Source organism: Galleria mellonella, unplaced genomic scaffold (assembly GCF_026898425.1).
Source record: "Galleria mellonella isolate WM207_F2 unplaced genomic scaffold, CSIRO_AGI_GalMel_v1 utg56, whole genome shotgun sequence".
In the NCBI taxonomy this organism is placed as follows: domain Eukaryota; kingdom Metazoa; phylum Arthropoda; class Insecta; order Lepidoptera; family Pyralidae; genus Galleria; species Galleria mellonella.
The window spans coordinates 5,164,379-5,178,738 of NW_026442117.1; the positions used below are offsets into that span (position 1 = coordinate 5,164,379).

The 14,360-nt window shown below is 34.2% G+C and overlaps 1 protein-coding gene across 2 annotated transcripts in view; it reads left to right on the forward strand.

The window, feature by feature from the left end:
• The window catches only part of LOC113515992 (phosphatidylinositol 3,4,5-trisphosphate 3-phosphatase and dual-specificity protein phosphatase PTEN), a 102,732-nt gene that overhangs the window by 34,001 nt on the left and 54,371 nt on the right, over nucleotides 1-14,360 (forward strand). For both annotated transcript variants that reach the window (XM_052899185.1, XM_052899186.1), the window contains exon 2: nucleotides 3,384-3,556. In XM_052899185.1, coding sequence (XP_052755145.1) covers nucleotides 3,384-3,556 — 173 coding nt within the window. The remainder of the gene's footprint in view (nucleotides 1-3,383; nucleotides 3,557-14,360) is intronic.

The following is a 14,360-nucleotide window of genomic DNA, read 5'->3' on the forward strand; positions in this document are numbered from 1 at the left end:
GTTTAATTACTAAATAATATTAAAGGTTTGCGCAGACGGTGAATACTTCCCATGGTGTAAGATGTGTACTTATAATATGTGTGCGTTGTGCGTTCAGTTTTAGTTTAGTTTATTATGATCAGACAAAAAATACTGATTTGCTTTTTTATACCGCTGAGGTGGCAAACAATAGGATGCCGATAGTCTGTCTCTCTAGACTTTAAACCATAGACATATAAGGTAAACATTAAAGGAAATGCATGCGAACAAAATATCTCACATCTGTGTTGGCCGTAATAGGTACATAGTCTGAAAAATTAAAAATATTTTGAGCCTAACTGCTTACGCGGATCATTCAGCTGTTTAGTATGTGAAGTTAATTTGTTTTTGCTAATATATAAATAAATAATTCTATATAAATAGATAGATCCTTAGTTTAACGCACGGCTAAAGTCTCCCCCCCCCTCCCCCTTATTCATAGAAACGTCAAAAGTCTTATAAACCTATTTTAGCTATTAAACTGTCTTGTTTCTATCTTTTGTGCTGACAAAAGCTTAGCTTGGCATGAAAGTGACAAAACAATGTAATAGTTAAATTAGGTTTTAATTTTTATGCTCTTAGCATTCAGCCTGTATAAAATTTGGTAGCGCGGCTCAGAACCGAGCACCCAGTGTGTCTCTATCTGCAACAGTTCACGGTTGTCGACCCGCACCGCGCCGCCGTGCCGCCCCGCCCGGCTCAATCTGTTTCCACGTGCTATGTGTGACGTACGCGCTATACCTACTTACTAATGATAACGCATAACGCCAATCGCGAACTGAACGATCTATCGCTGCGGTCGAACTTGATACGATTGGAAATTAGTGCATCGGCACAGGGCAGATTCCACTGCGAATTTGTAATTATCCGTTCAGTATCAAGTTCTCAAATCAGAGTCTTCGGAGGGTGGAATTCTGAGTTTTGAACAGTTTACTAATAATGTCACTTACCATCAGGTGAGCCGCATGCTCGTGTGCCCCCTGTGTTGTAAAAAAAACCCTGTAAGGTCCGTCATCACATGGTACATCCTAAGGACCATATTTCTTTTTATATTGCTATGGTGGTAAACAAGCGTACGGCCGTTCTGGTGTTAAACTAGATTACCATAGCCTACGCCTGTAGACCAGGGATGTCACGTGCAAGTTGATGACCCATAAGAAGTAGAAGTAGTCTCTAGGGAAAATCATGGGTAATTCTTAGTGAAGAATTCACCAGGAAAGACCAACCGACCTGCCTTCGTTCTTATCTATCATACCTCACCGGTGCTCTGCTAGTGTATACTAATAACTTAGGGATATTGTTATATATTAAAAAAACAAACTCAAAATAGTCAGCTTTAAAAATATTATGATGTACAAAATTTTCATATCTAGATCGGTTTTCGCACTTAATATCATTATAATTAACATAACAACCTATTGATGTTGCAATACTGAGGGCTGGTACTTATATATAGTAGTATATTATATATTAGGACTCTATCTATATTAGGATATCTAGGATCGAGAGATGAGCAACAGCGTCTCTCTTAAAACATCACCTAAGTCTACCTGCGGTTGTCAACCCGCCTGTCAAGTTTAGCAACTACTGGCAAAACTCATCTTATGAGGAAGACCTATGTTCAGCAGTGGACAGTTAAAGGCTGACATAATAATAGTAATAAATTTATATTCGAATTTATATTCCATTTGAGGAAGTGTGAAAACTGGTCACGTTTTATTTAATTAGTTATTCTGTCGTCTACTACTTTTGCATTATGTTGGAACGTAACATCATGTAATATTAAATCTTGAGACGTTACTACGCTACTTACCCGAATTTCGCCAAATATGTACGAATACACGTGGCTGGGAGCGGTGCTGTTGGAAAAGTTAATTTATATTCTAAACACGCCTCCAAATTTCAGCTAAAACTTAGGTATCGTCCTCATGTTTTTATCCTTATTCCCAAACAGTCTAGTGCCTGATTTTGGAGCTTGGATTACAATACATTCATTGTAGACCAAGCACCAAAATCAGCCACTAATATATTATCAAGATATTATTAAAGTATAAAATTGTCTTAAAGTTTAGTTTGATCAGGTTTTAATCGCTATACGCACGAAAATTCCGGTACACATTTCGCAGACTTTATCGCTCATCAACTGGTCCAAAATGTAGAGGCAGTATGGCGAGGCATTAATATTGCACAAGTTAAAATAATTGCACGTTATATCCACAACTGAACATATTAACCTTGTTCTGTCAAGAATTTAATCGTACAAGTGGCTTACATTAATTTGAGCATGCCTATTAATATGGTTATTTACGTACAATCAGGACCAAAATATAGACCAAAATATACTTACTTATTTCATAACAGCGTTTTTTGTTGGCCACAACGGATTGGTCTGATTTAATTCATTGCACTTTTTGTGTTGCTATGTTGAACGCTTCTTGTTATGGTTGTACTTATCGATATTATTTATTATTAGGTAATTGAGTGCCCTTGACAACAACAAGGTATTACGAACCGGTTTTTATACGAAGTGGGAGTAAAGTTTGCTTGGATGGTAACTGTTTCACCTAGAGCGTAAGAATCAACATTTTATATTCTTAGAATTGGTAAAGTGACCTGCATTGGATAGTTGTGTTCCAACAAAGAGTGTTCTTTGATGGGTATTTCCACCATACACATGTTGAAGAATTTGGTAAGTAATCGTCTTCTATAGACATGAACACAAGATCATGGACATGAACTAAGGTATTATGCGATTTTCCACTATCTGACCTTCAGATTGAAACGACTTATGCTGTTGTCACAAGAAAACAGGTAGAACAATCTACTTAAGCAAGCCGCACAAATCTATTATAAGATCTATTATCTATATTATGTGATAAGACTTATATTATCTGCCAATAACTCGTGTTTCACACACGTGTTCCGAGATTGTAGGTACAATGCGATCTTTGTTGCAACTTGCGGTGTAATTATGTGATTTTTCTTACCGTCCATTGGTACAGGTAATTCCTTTTTAGTGATAATGACCGTGATAATGTTACAATAATAGAATGGTAAAGAATTTTAGTATGCGTACGTTTTTATTACTTCCTCCAGAGGCATGTAATATACACCTGAACAAAATTAAAACATTTTAATAGTGCTGCTCTTTAATGTGAAACTTAACTACATGTAAAATTGGGCGTTTATATTTTTAAAAATGTTTTAATTTTACGAATTACATTATCGCCAATGCCTATCGGCGGCTTTGATTTATCTTCGTACGAAGCAGATTGATCAATTTAGCATTAGGACATGCGCCCTAACGATCTTGTCTCAAGTTCGTCAAACTTTAAAATCTTTAAGATCCTTAACGACACAAACAGATATAACAGATAGGCTCATAGCGATGGGCTTTCCTGCCGAGAAGCTGGAGGCCGTCTATAGAAACCCCATAGATGAAGTGTACAGGTTCCTGGAACATATGCACAAAGATCACTACAAAATATACAACCTGTGCTCAGAGAGGTCGTACGACAAGAGCAAGTTTCACGAGAGGGTGAGTAAACATTTTTTTTATATTTTAGTAATTGTGTATAATGTGTTATCTATGTGTAACAGCTGTTAGTATGTGTCTCTTTGGATTATAGACTTTCTCACATCTTGCCCATCTCCTTCCACCTTTCATTTACTTCGTGTCAGCTTGTTGATGAATGTCATCAGACTACCTCTTTGGTAACTGACCACTATTGTTATCCTTTATATCCAGAACCCTTCTCGCCTCACAATTGTGGTTCCTCGTTGCAATCCTGTCCTCGACGTCCGTCTCTATACGATTCAAATGAATTACTGATGACAATGACTAATGATCGCCTAAAGTTTTAAGGGCGTTCAGCCATTTTTTTTTTATATATATTTACTGATGTTGGCTATAATTATTGGTTTCAATGAAATATTTCAGGTCTTTTAATATGTAATTATTTTTATTGGAATATTTAATAGTTGTTTACTATTCTGACTTATAAAAACACCAGTGGTTATGAGTTCGAATCTGACCGACTACTAAGTGTTCTGTGTGTCGGTTTAAATTTTAGTGTAATTTTTAAGTGACGAAATCCACTGTTAACAAAGTAATCCGAAGGCGTAAACTCGCTTCATGCCACGTGGGATTAAAATATGCTCAGCAAAACGTGGACGAGTAAATTTTTCCGTTCGCCACAATGGCAAGAATCGACTGACTAATGACTCCTCATCTGGGATTGACATCGTTAACATATTTTTTTTTAAATACATACTGTTTAGAATTCTTTGTAAATACAATAAAAATTTTAAACCAAATATTGTTTTCGGTGGGAAGATTACTAGAAATTGTATTCCGAAAAAGTGCTAGGAAATAGGTCAGGGTTTTCTCGGGTCAATTATATGGCACATTGTCATTGTTTTTTTTTTAAACAATGACGTTATTGAATGTTGAACAAGTCTAGTAATGTTGAAAGATAATACATACTTTTAATTTTTCCTTGTATTTATTAGCTTTAGTCTTAAAATTATTATTATGTTCCTTTTTTTTGAGGCTGTGCTTCGCAAAAAAAAAAAAACAGCAACTCCAATAGTATGAAAATAAGTGACGAAGCATCTATTGAACCCCGCGTTTTTCTTTGCGTTACAAAAAACTAAATTAATTTGTAAACACGCGATTCCAAGTTCTAAATTTAAATATTTTGATATTTTGAATCCAATCTGTCTACGAAAAAAGTTATCGTCCATCGATGTTTTCTCGTGATTGAAGTTGTATTTTGTTAAGAAGTAAAATGTATATCGTATTATACAAAATATGTATAATATATTTTATTATATCTAATATTTATTCACAAGTTATATCTAAACCTCATTTATGCCCACTCCCCACAAAATACGCGACGAGCTTTCCGAAGGTTACCCGGGACTTCATTGTACACAATTATAAAACCAGTTACTTTTATAGGTCACTTCCGGTATAGTATGTATATGCGTTTTTATTACATATTACACGTGCTGTATTCTTCCTTATCTGTTTGTGTTACTTATAGTATAAGCGTTAGGTATATTAGTGTGTGTGCGCTAAGTGCTAACGTGAATCTAGTCATGCCTATCCATACGTGCGCTATTTCACGCAGGCAAGAATTTAAGCTGATTTCTCATGGAATTGGTCACCTCTGACACTACGTTATCTGAATTTTTGAGTTCGATAATTAGTACGTATTTCTCTAACCGTCTTGTGGTAATATGCTCATGTTACTATGTACTTTTTTTATACTACGACGATGGCAAACCAGTATACAACTCGTATGGTAAACGGTCAGTGTAGTCTGTGGACGCCTGCAAAACGCCAGGTGGGTCACGTAGCGCGTTGCCGACCCTGAAGAAACCTTAATTATACCCTTTTTGCAGAATCCTAAAACAAAGATAGATTTAAAACAGACAAATCAATATATGTAGGATTTAGACTGAAAAAGCAAAAAGCTTGAAGGTGGCAGAAATTTCTATGCACATGTTTTGACATAAAGCAGTGAGCTCGTATTTTTTTTTAACAACTTCTTATCTTTAGAAGTTGCTCATTTGTTGTTGTTTGTTTTGCATGTATTTCTTTGTGTATAATATCATATATTTTTAACTCATTTTCAACCGATTTTTATAATTCTTTTTGTAATTATCAGGGCCTATTTCCGTGTTGGTTCCGTATTAATTTTGTCGCAATTGGTACCATTGTATTGTATTGCGTAAATCTATTTTATAGGTACACTATTTTACGTTATAAATATGAGTATTTTTTTTAAATCGAATCTGTTTGAGAAACTCCATCTATCCGTGTTTTTATTAGTTTAAAAAAAATCCGTGACTTTATTAGTTATTAATAATTTTGCCACGATTTTTAATAATTATTATTTCATACGTACTTTTGCAATGAAATTTTAATTTTCAAAATTTCACTAATGTTATAAATGTGAATATGAGTTTGTTTGTTGTCTTAACGACTTAATCGATCCAATACTATATGGGATGGAGAAGGGATACAGGCTACTTTTTGTCCCGGTCAGTGAAAATATCCCGTTCGCGCAAAAAAAGTCGCGGTTTAAAGTTAGTTACAAATAAAGATATACACGAGGTATCTCATTACTGACTTAATTGACACACATTTGACAGACGAAAGAGCATAACCGTCTGGCCGGACCAATCGTGAATAACCATACCCGTATCTTTTAATTACGTCAGAGCCGTACGAAACGATTACGAAATTACTATCTGAATTTTTATACCCCAATTATAATATTAATTTGTGTTGCTATAACAGAAACAAGTTTATAACGCCACTAACGTTATGGTGTTGGAGTCTCTTATCGATCGCCTTCAAAATGGAGGTTCTAATTTTGATTGTATTTTCTTTATATATATATTTGTGTTACCTTATGTGTGAAACATGATATGACCAGAATGGGAGTGAATGCGGAAATGTCTGCGAATAGAGAGGAATGGAAGAGAAGAATATATTACGCAGACTCCAAGTAATAATTGAGATAAGGTGAAGATGATGATGATGTTAGTTTATGAGTAGTGAGGTAAAAAATATAAAAAGTCAGTTCAGTCGTTAGTTAGACACCGATTTGGATTTTTTTTTATTTTTTATTTATTTATTTTTTTATTGGAAGGCTCAAAATTTTCGTTGTTTCTGCTCATATTTCTTTGGTGGAAATGAAGGGATGGTAACGATTTCGATATTCATGCTATACAAACTAAAACTTGCACTTTTTCCGCGTATATCCTCGTTTCGGATTCCATTTATGTTATGTATACAGTTTATATATATATATATATATATATATATATATATATATATATATATATATATATATATATATATATATATATATATATATATATATATATATGTTTGAAATACGTAAACTTTTATACGTCGGCAGTATAATGATACCTATTCATTGAAACGGGAAGATGATTCCACGGATTCTTAGTAGTTATAGAATCATATATATTCAACGTTTTCCTGTACAAATAACTAATCGTTTTTTTAGCGGCTGTATATTTTTTTTATGCACGATATATGACTACGCCATCCTGAGTGAAAACAGCGACAATACGGTCAGTGACAATCGAAAAGCGAATGTTTCGATTCTACTTTTAAAGGTTGGCCTATTTTTTTTATGTAACTTAGAGTTTCAGACTAGTGGCCCACCTGATGGAAACTGGTAACCGTCGCCTATAGATATGAGCAGTACCATGGGCGTAACACAGTATACTGTTTCGCCCATGATCCCCCTCATGCGTCGACTCAGGTATTACTCGTCTGTACCCTTTAAATTCACTGCTATATCTTAACCTTCAAACCGAAACACAACCATGCAAATACAACTGCTTCACGGTTGAAACACGGATGGGACAAAGGTGCCCAGGCAATCGACTTTCGTACAGTCTCCCTCTGGTGCTATGCAGGATCACTTATTGTTTATTTCCATCTCGTAATGACGAGCTGACAGTCCACCTGATGGAAAGTGGTAACCGTTGATATCATAGTATATATTGTGACGCCAGTGGTACCCATGCGTTTCCATTCCTTATGTTTTATTGTCACCATTCCATACCCTCTAATTTCACTACCATATCCCACTCTTCAACAGTCACGAAAACATAGCTACTTAGCCTACGGATGAAACGGCCTTACTGTTCTTACTATAGTTTACTAACTGTATCTCACGGATTCGCCTGCGTGAATCAGCACATAAAATATCTTATTTGCTTCCGTGTACCAAATTTCATACAAACCGATCAGTGGTTGCGTGGAAGAGGAGGATACATCCATCAGTCCTTTACTGTCAAACAAGCGTCCAGTCTGTCAGATGGTAAGCGGTCACTGCAGCTCATGAATGCTTAGCATCAGAGGCAGCAATCGTACGTGTCAGCGACCCTTGTGATGTAAAGATCTTTTGTCACGGTATTCTACAGTTTCTGCACCATATCTCACGATTCAAACTGGAACAAAGCATGCAAGCAAGCTGCTTACCGTCAGGAATAGGTGAATTTTGTCTCACCTATTCATACGGAGGATTATTCTTTTAATTTTACATAATTTTTTTAATTAAAAACAAGATGTGAAAGGTCAAAGGACAATCAGTGATAGGGGTTCATCCTTATTATTGGGTTGTTACCAGAAATTTGTTTAATTCAGATTTCTGATACTGTAATACAAAAAGTGTGGGAAGATCGAAATTTGTAATTGTTTTTTTTTTTCAATGTAAATTTTTTTTAACATCTTTGTAGGGATTTTGAGTCGAAATTTAATTGATGATCATGAGGCTCTCATCATTAGGATTTTCAAGCCTATAAGCTATGCCTTATGGTCCCGGCTTAGAATGCGCCACCTCTTCCTTTTCCGTGGATGTCATAAGAGAAGACTAAAGGAACTTAATGTTCGAGGGATGGACAGCAGTTTCCTTCTTAAAATATCTCTAATGTCCTAACTGCGGTTGCTAATCCGCCAAGAGGAACATCCTCTTAAAACATCTTAAAACACAACCAAAGCCTAATTGCGATCTGTCAAGCGTGGCAACTGCTGCCGAAACGCCTCTTATGGGAGAACCCTATGTTCAGCAATGGATAGTTACGGGTGATAGAATAATAATAATAATAATAAAATCACACGTAACTTATTTTAATAAAACTCTAGAATCGAAGAACTCTTCGACTACTAGCCAGTGATACGTGCATCTGAGTATACAATTAAAACGCTAACAAATCGGAGGCAGTATTTGTAAATCGTCTAGAAACCAGAGGATGTGTGGGCGCATGCAACTATTAGTGAGTGATCCAGTCGGCAATTTAGTACGTTTGTTCATAATCAAATTCGTATGTCCGATTATGGGCTCGACTCACGCGATGCTCGCTAAACAGTGGTATAGCTGGTATTAGTTAGATAACAATCTTTATTAGGGTCCCATACTTCTAAAATTTTATAAGAAAACCCATAGGATCGCTTTGTTTCTCAGCCTGTCTCTCCTTGATTGACTTTTGATAATTAATCGACATGGAATCCCTTTTCCAGAACTGCTAAAGGTGTTTGCATAATATTTTAGAAATTTGATAAAAATTAGTTGTTTTAAAATCTGTGGTTTTATATTAAACCGTGGACTTGGTTAAAGTGCTTTTTCTTTTGTATTGTACCTTGTTTATTTAGTCGTCTCTTACGATATCCTACGAATGAGATTAGACGGAGTCGCGTAGTATTCTTAACTTGTCATCACATAGGTTGCCTGCTTTGGGCCTTATAACATATTTCTGTAATAAAAAAAAGTCAGAAACAATTTTTTTAAGTTTCTACACGATCTTAATACATATAAAGACGTGGATATGAGACACATATATCCATAATAATTAGTACGTGACCTACATTATTTATGGAATACTTCCACATGTTCTAGAATTTATATAGTTGTCTTAAAGAAAGTTTACTTTTATAACTACATACAAATAATAGTTGTCGATGCATAAATTAAATTAATCAATTCCTATCAAAATGTGACATTTGCATGCTATTCTGTAATGGCTAAATAGGCACGAAACTTTATGTAATATAAGACCACTGATACCTACCCTATTGAAAGCAAATAAATTTATTATTATTATAAAAGAAAATCTATTCTTTTATTATTTGTATCTATCTATCTATTATCTTTTATAATAATTTTAATCTTTCAACCAAAGTACAGAACTCAGCATGCGAGTTCGGCTCGCTCTTGGCGGGTCTTTTATTTTTTTTCTGTATCCAAAGCCATTAAATACAGAGAAAGGTAATGAAGAGAGTGGTAACTAAGAATTACGTTAGAACACACCTTTCTCCCCCATACCTATGTAGTTATTGAATTGCGACATTTTAGCTGACAACGGTATAAATCTGTACAAACTGTATCTGTGTACATAACTAGTGATCTGACCCGACATTGCACAGGTAGATAGAGTTTTCGAAATTAAAATATAAGCCTATGTTACTCGCTGGTAATGTGGCTTTATTTAGGTAGTGGAATCTTTAATATTAATTGTGTAGTCTTTAAATTTATCCATTACAAACAAACTTACGTAAAATCGAATCTTTTCTGTTTATAATATTAGTATAGGTATATATATTGTAACTAGTCGATGTCTATGCGTGGGAAATATTTAAGAGAAAAATTTATTAAATGTCTTAACAGGAGTAATAAGAGCCAAAAATAATTTTAGATTGTTATGTGATAGTTTTGCCAATTCTGAATAGATTTTGCTAATTTTTTTTATACAATCGTAAGTAGTATTACTTCAGTGTTTGTCTCATATTAATTTGGTGACGATTGTAGCCACCGTTTCTTTTTATGGAGCAAAAAACTGCTTGTTGCGAAGCAAAATCTACTTGTAGACACGATTCCTCGTTCTGAATTTAAAATATTTTCAACTAGCTTTTTGCCCGCTACTTCGTACGCGTAGATTTCAGAAGTATTGTAGAAATAAACCACATTTAGATGTTATATCAAGATAAAACATTCACCAGTTTTTAAGTTAGACTTTTGCAAATACGAATGTAAAATTGTGCATCGTTTTTGGTGCAGTAGTTTTACGTGATACAAGAACAAACGTATAGACAGGCAAAATCTGTAATAATTATTGTTTTGGCTCCTATTGGTCTTATTTATACCCCTCATATTATTTTTTTAAATATCTCCCATGTAGAGACGTCGTTTAGTTAGAATGTTATTATATTAGTCAGATTAGATATGTCTATAAACGTTCATTTGTGTGTTTTAGTTTTAAAATATGAATAATGATAATTATTAATTTTATTACGGTCGAAGTTGCTGTCTTTTACTGTTTTTTTTTTTGTTTTTTTTTTTTATGCAACTTGGAATAGCAAACAAGTTGACGGTCCACCTGATGGAAAGTGATAACGGTCGCTTATAGACATGAGCGGTACCATGGATATAACAGAGTATTGTTTCGCTCATGGCAATGTATGGAGGGGTAAACCCAAATCCCAATCAAACACAACTGCTTTACAGTAGAAGCACGAATGGGAGAGAGGTGAGAAGTTATTTTCTTAGGGCAAATAACTTTTTTACAAAGTCTCCCTCTGGGAAATTGTAATTGTAATACTTAGATTGACAAACAAGCTGACCAGTCCACCTGATAGAAAGTGGTAAATATTAATTTTAGACATGACATACACCATGGACATAATAGAATACATTGTAATGCCCATTGTACTACTCATACGTTGCTATTATTGGGGACTATGGTTTTATCTCTGAGTACCCTATAATTTCATTGCCATGATCTTGACCCTTCAGATCGAAACATAAGCAAATTTTCGCGAAGCACACTCTATTTGTTGCTTGTTCTCTATCAATAGATAAACATAGTTTACAACTATATGAGTTCAGTTCCACGGCTAGACTAGTTGCCGCCTCCGAGCGACTATCGCACTATCAGCTACCACAGATAACACTATCAAATTATCATACATAATAATATCATGGACAGGTGCTTCGCTCGTAGGTTTCCACGAAATGTGTTCGCTGTTCCACAATACGTATAGTTTTAATGTCTTGCAAACGCGATCAAGGTCTTGTGCTGAATGTACGAAAGAAGGCTGCAGGTACGAAAGAGTCTCGTGCTTCTAGGAGGTGTTTCTCAATTCGTATGAAAATACAGTGTTTTTTTTTTTTTGTGTGTATTTAACTACACAATGTCTTTGTCTATTCTTAACAGATTTTGATAATTCCTTTTTTAAATTGATAACGTTTACTTCCGCGTTTGTCTTGTTACGTATGAACTGGTTGTTTTTTTTTTGTTGAACAGTATTTTTTTTCTCAAAATTTATGTATTTATCTTTTATTTAGAAAAAAATGACGATTAAGTGATTGTATAATGAAATGAGTCTTATTGTTATTCGCATAAAACATATTTTCAGTCGATTTCAAAAATTAGGTTCCCATTTCGGTTGTATTTTTTTTATGTTTGTTACATAAAAAAAATACAACCATAGCTCAGTTAGTTACAAACTAATTTGGATTTTTTTTTATTTGAAAGGATATACTAACAAGTTGGTCCTATAGAAATTTTATCAAGATCGGTTCAGCAGTTTAGTTTTTAAATCAAAATAACTGGTTTTACCAAATCAATTGTGGCTCGGGAATTCTTTTTTTGTGGAGTTCAGCCTTGAATTATTAATCTCTCAGATCAAATTTGGTACTGGTAGGGTAAAATGACAATTCATTCTTTATCCGTCTCCTATCATAACATAGGCAATTACTAATAGAAGAACACGTTTGTGTGACCTCAATTTTCTCCACCGTAATCCTAGTCCTCTAACCTCATGCTGGCTTTCCCTTTATTATTTGTCTTAAATCATAAACTTAGATTTTTAAATTATGTGTGGTGCAACCAATTTAGCGTGCCCGGCCTGCCTAGTCTGCCAACCCTGGATATTCCCTGGATCCTCCCAAGTAGAGCGATTTACAGTGTTTTTGTGGATTCGTTCGCTTTATCTAAATCCACTATCCATCTACTAGTATTTAATATTGCTCTGCAGTTATCTTGGGTCAACGACCCGATCTATGTCACATTATTATCATACTTTCTAATCCTTTTCGCATGATGCCTTTCCCCAAGTCTACTGTTATGTTTTAACATGAGTTAAAAAATCTAATTCGCAAGATGTTGTTCCTTTATTTTATTAGAGACAAGTCGTAATTTCCAGATTTGCCCGAGTAAATTAAGATAAAACGTGTCCTAGTCTGTCTGTAATACAAAATGTCATTGACCTCTATTTAGCCATTTTGGTACAAAACATGTAACATTTAACAATAATTATATATAAATTATATTTCATAAATAATAGTAAAAGTTGTAAGAAAAATCGAAGGCGGCCTAGGAACTTTTAAGATTTCATTTTTCACAAAATGAATTATTTATATCAAACAATCTTGACAAAATTATATTTTATAATTATTATTGTGATCAACACGGAAATAAATTCGTCTCTTTGTATTTTTTTTTATCACAGGACTACTAAAGTAGTTTTATACAAAATTGAAGAAGGTATCACGAAACATACAAAAATACATTCCAATTATGTACCTCTTTTTTTCTTAATCGATAATGTTTCTTAATTTCAGCGTTTTTAAATGTACATAAGTTATGTTACATAAGTTTGTATAATGTAAGGCATGCACTTATAAATTACATGTGAAATGAAGGCAACACATGTTCATTATTCCTTTGAATTTATTATCCATATACTTATATTATGCAAATTTTTATATAACATTATATTAATTAATTCACTTACTAAAAACTTAAGGAAAGTAATATTTACTATAATATTTAAAATTTACTGACTAAAAATAATGCTAGTTTGATATTTTTGACATTTCCGATAAATAATAATGAATAAAAAATAGTAAATACTACTAATTGCATGAATAATTATCAAAATGGATTAAGTACTGGCGAAGGTGTCTCATACAATAAAGAAAAGCAGGTGCCTTGAGAATTTTCTCCATTTTAAAGTGCCATAAAAATCCCCCTTTTGACGATAAAAGGGGGAGATGAAACTATGTATGGAAGTTACAAATATAAAATCTTATTGGCCCCACGGCCTAACCTTACTATTATTTATTTTTATTTCTGTGTACACCTAAAAATATTGAAAAAAATCACAACTATTAAATAGCAAAATTATGCATTTTCTGCAAGCTTTTCGATTTACACGGTTTTGACTTGAAAATTTTTAATTTTCGATTTCGTTTTTTGCGCTGTAAATCGGGGGGTATTATAAATGTGAAAGTGAGTATGTTTTATTGTCTCTTTGCGCTATAATAGGTTAACCAATCTTTTTTTAAATCTGTATGAAGGTTGTATATGGGATCATCATCATTATCATCTCAGCCATTATTTGTCCGTTACAGTTGAAAGTAGGCCTCCCCATAGACCGCCATAAGGAACGGTCCTGAGCCACCTGCATCTGTATTTTTTTTTTAATGGATGTAAATGAAATGGTAACCCCGCCTGCGCTATTGGTATACGTTGGCGGGGCACCAGTGAGAGACAATAGGTGAGGAAGAAAAGGCAGGTCAGTTAGCTCATCGTAATGAATTCCACGAGAATTAATCACAATGATTTCCGGGGGGAAACGCGTGGAGGTCGACCTATTAAGGTATATTGTTAGCAATGAGGCTGTTAGATACCTTTACTGATAATCCCTCCCCCCTGTGTCTGTATTTGGGATGGAGACGTATTTTATTAGCTATTTATCTTGATTATTATTTATATATTTATGCGAGATA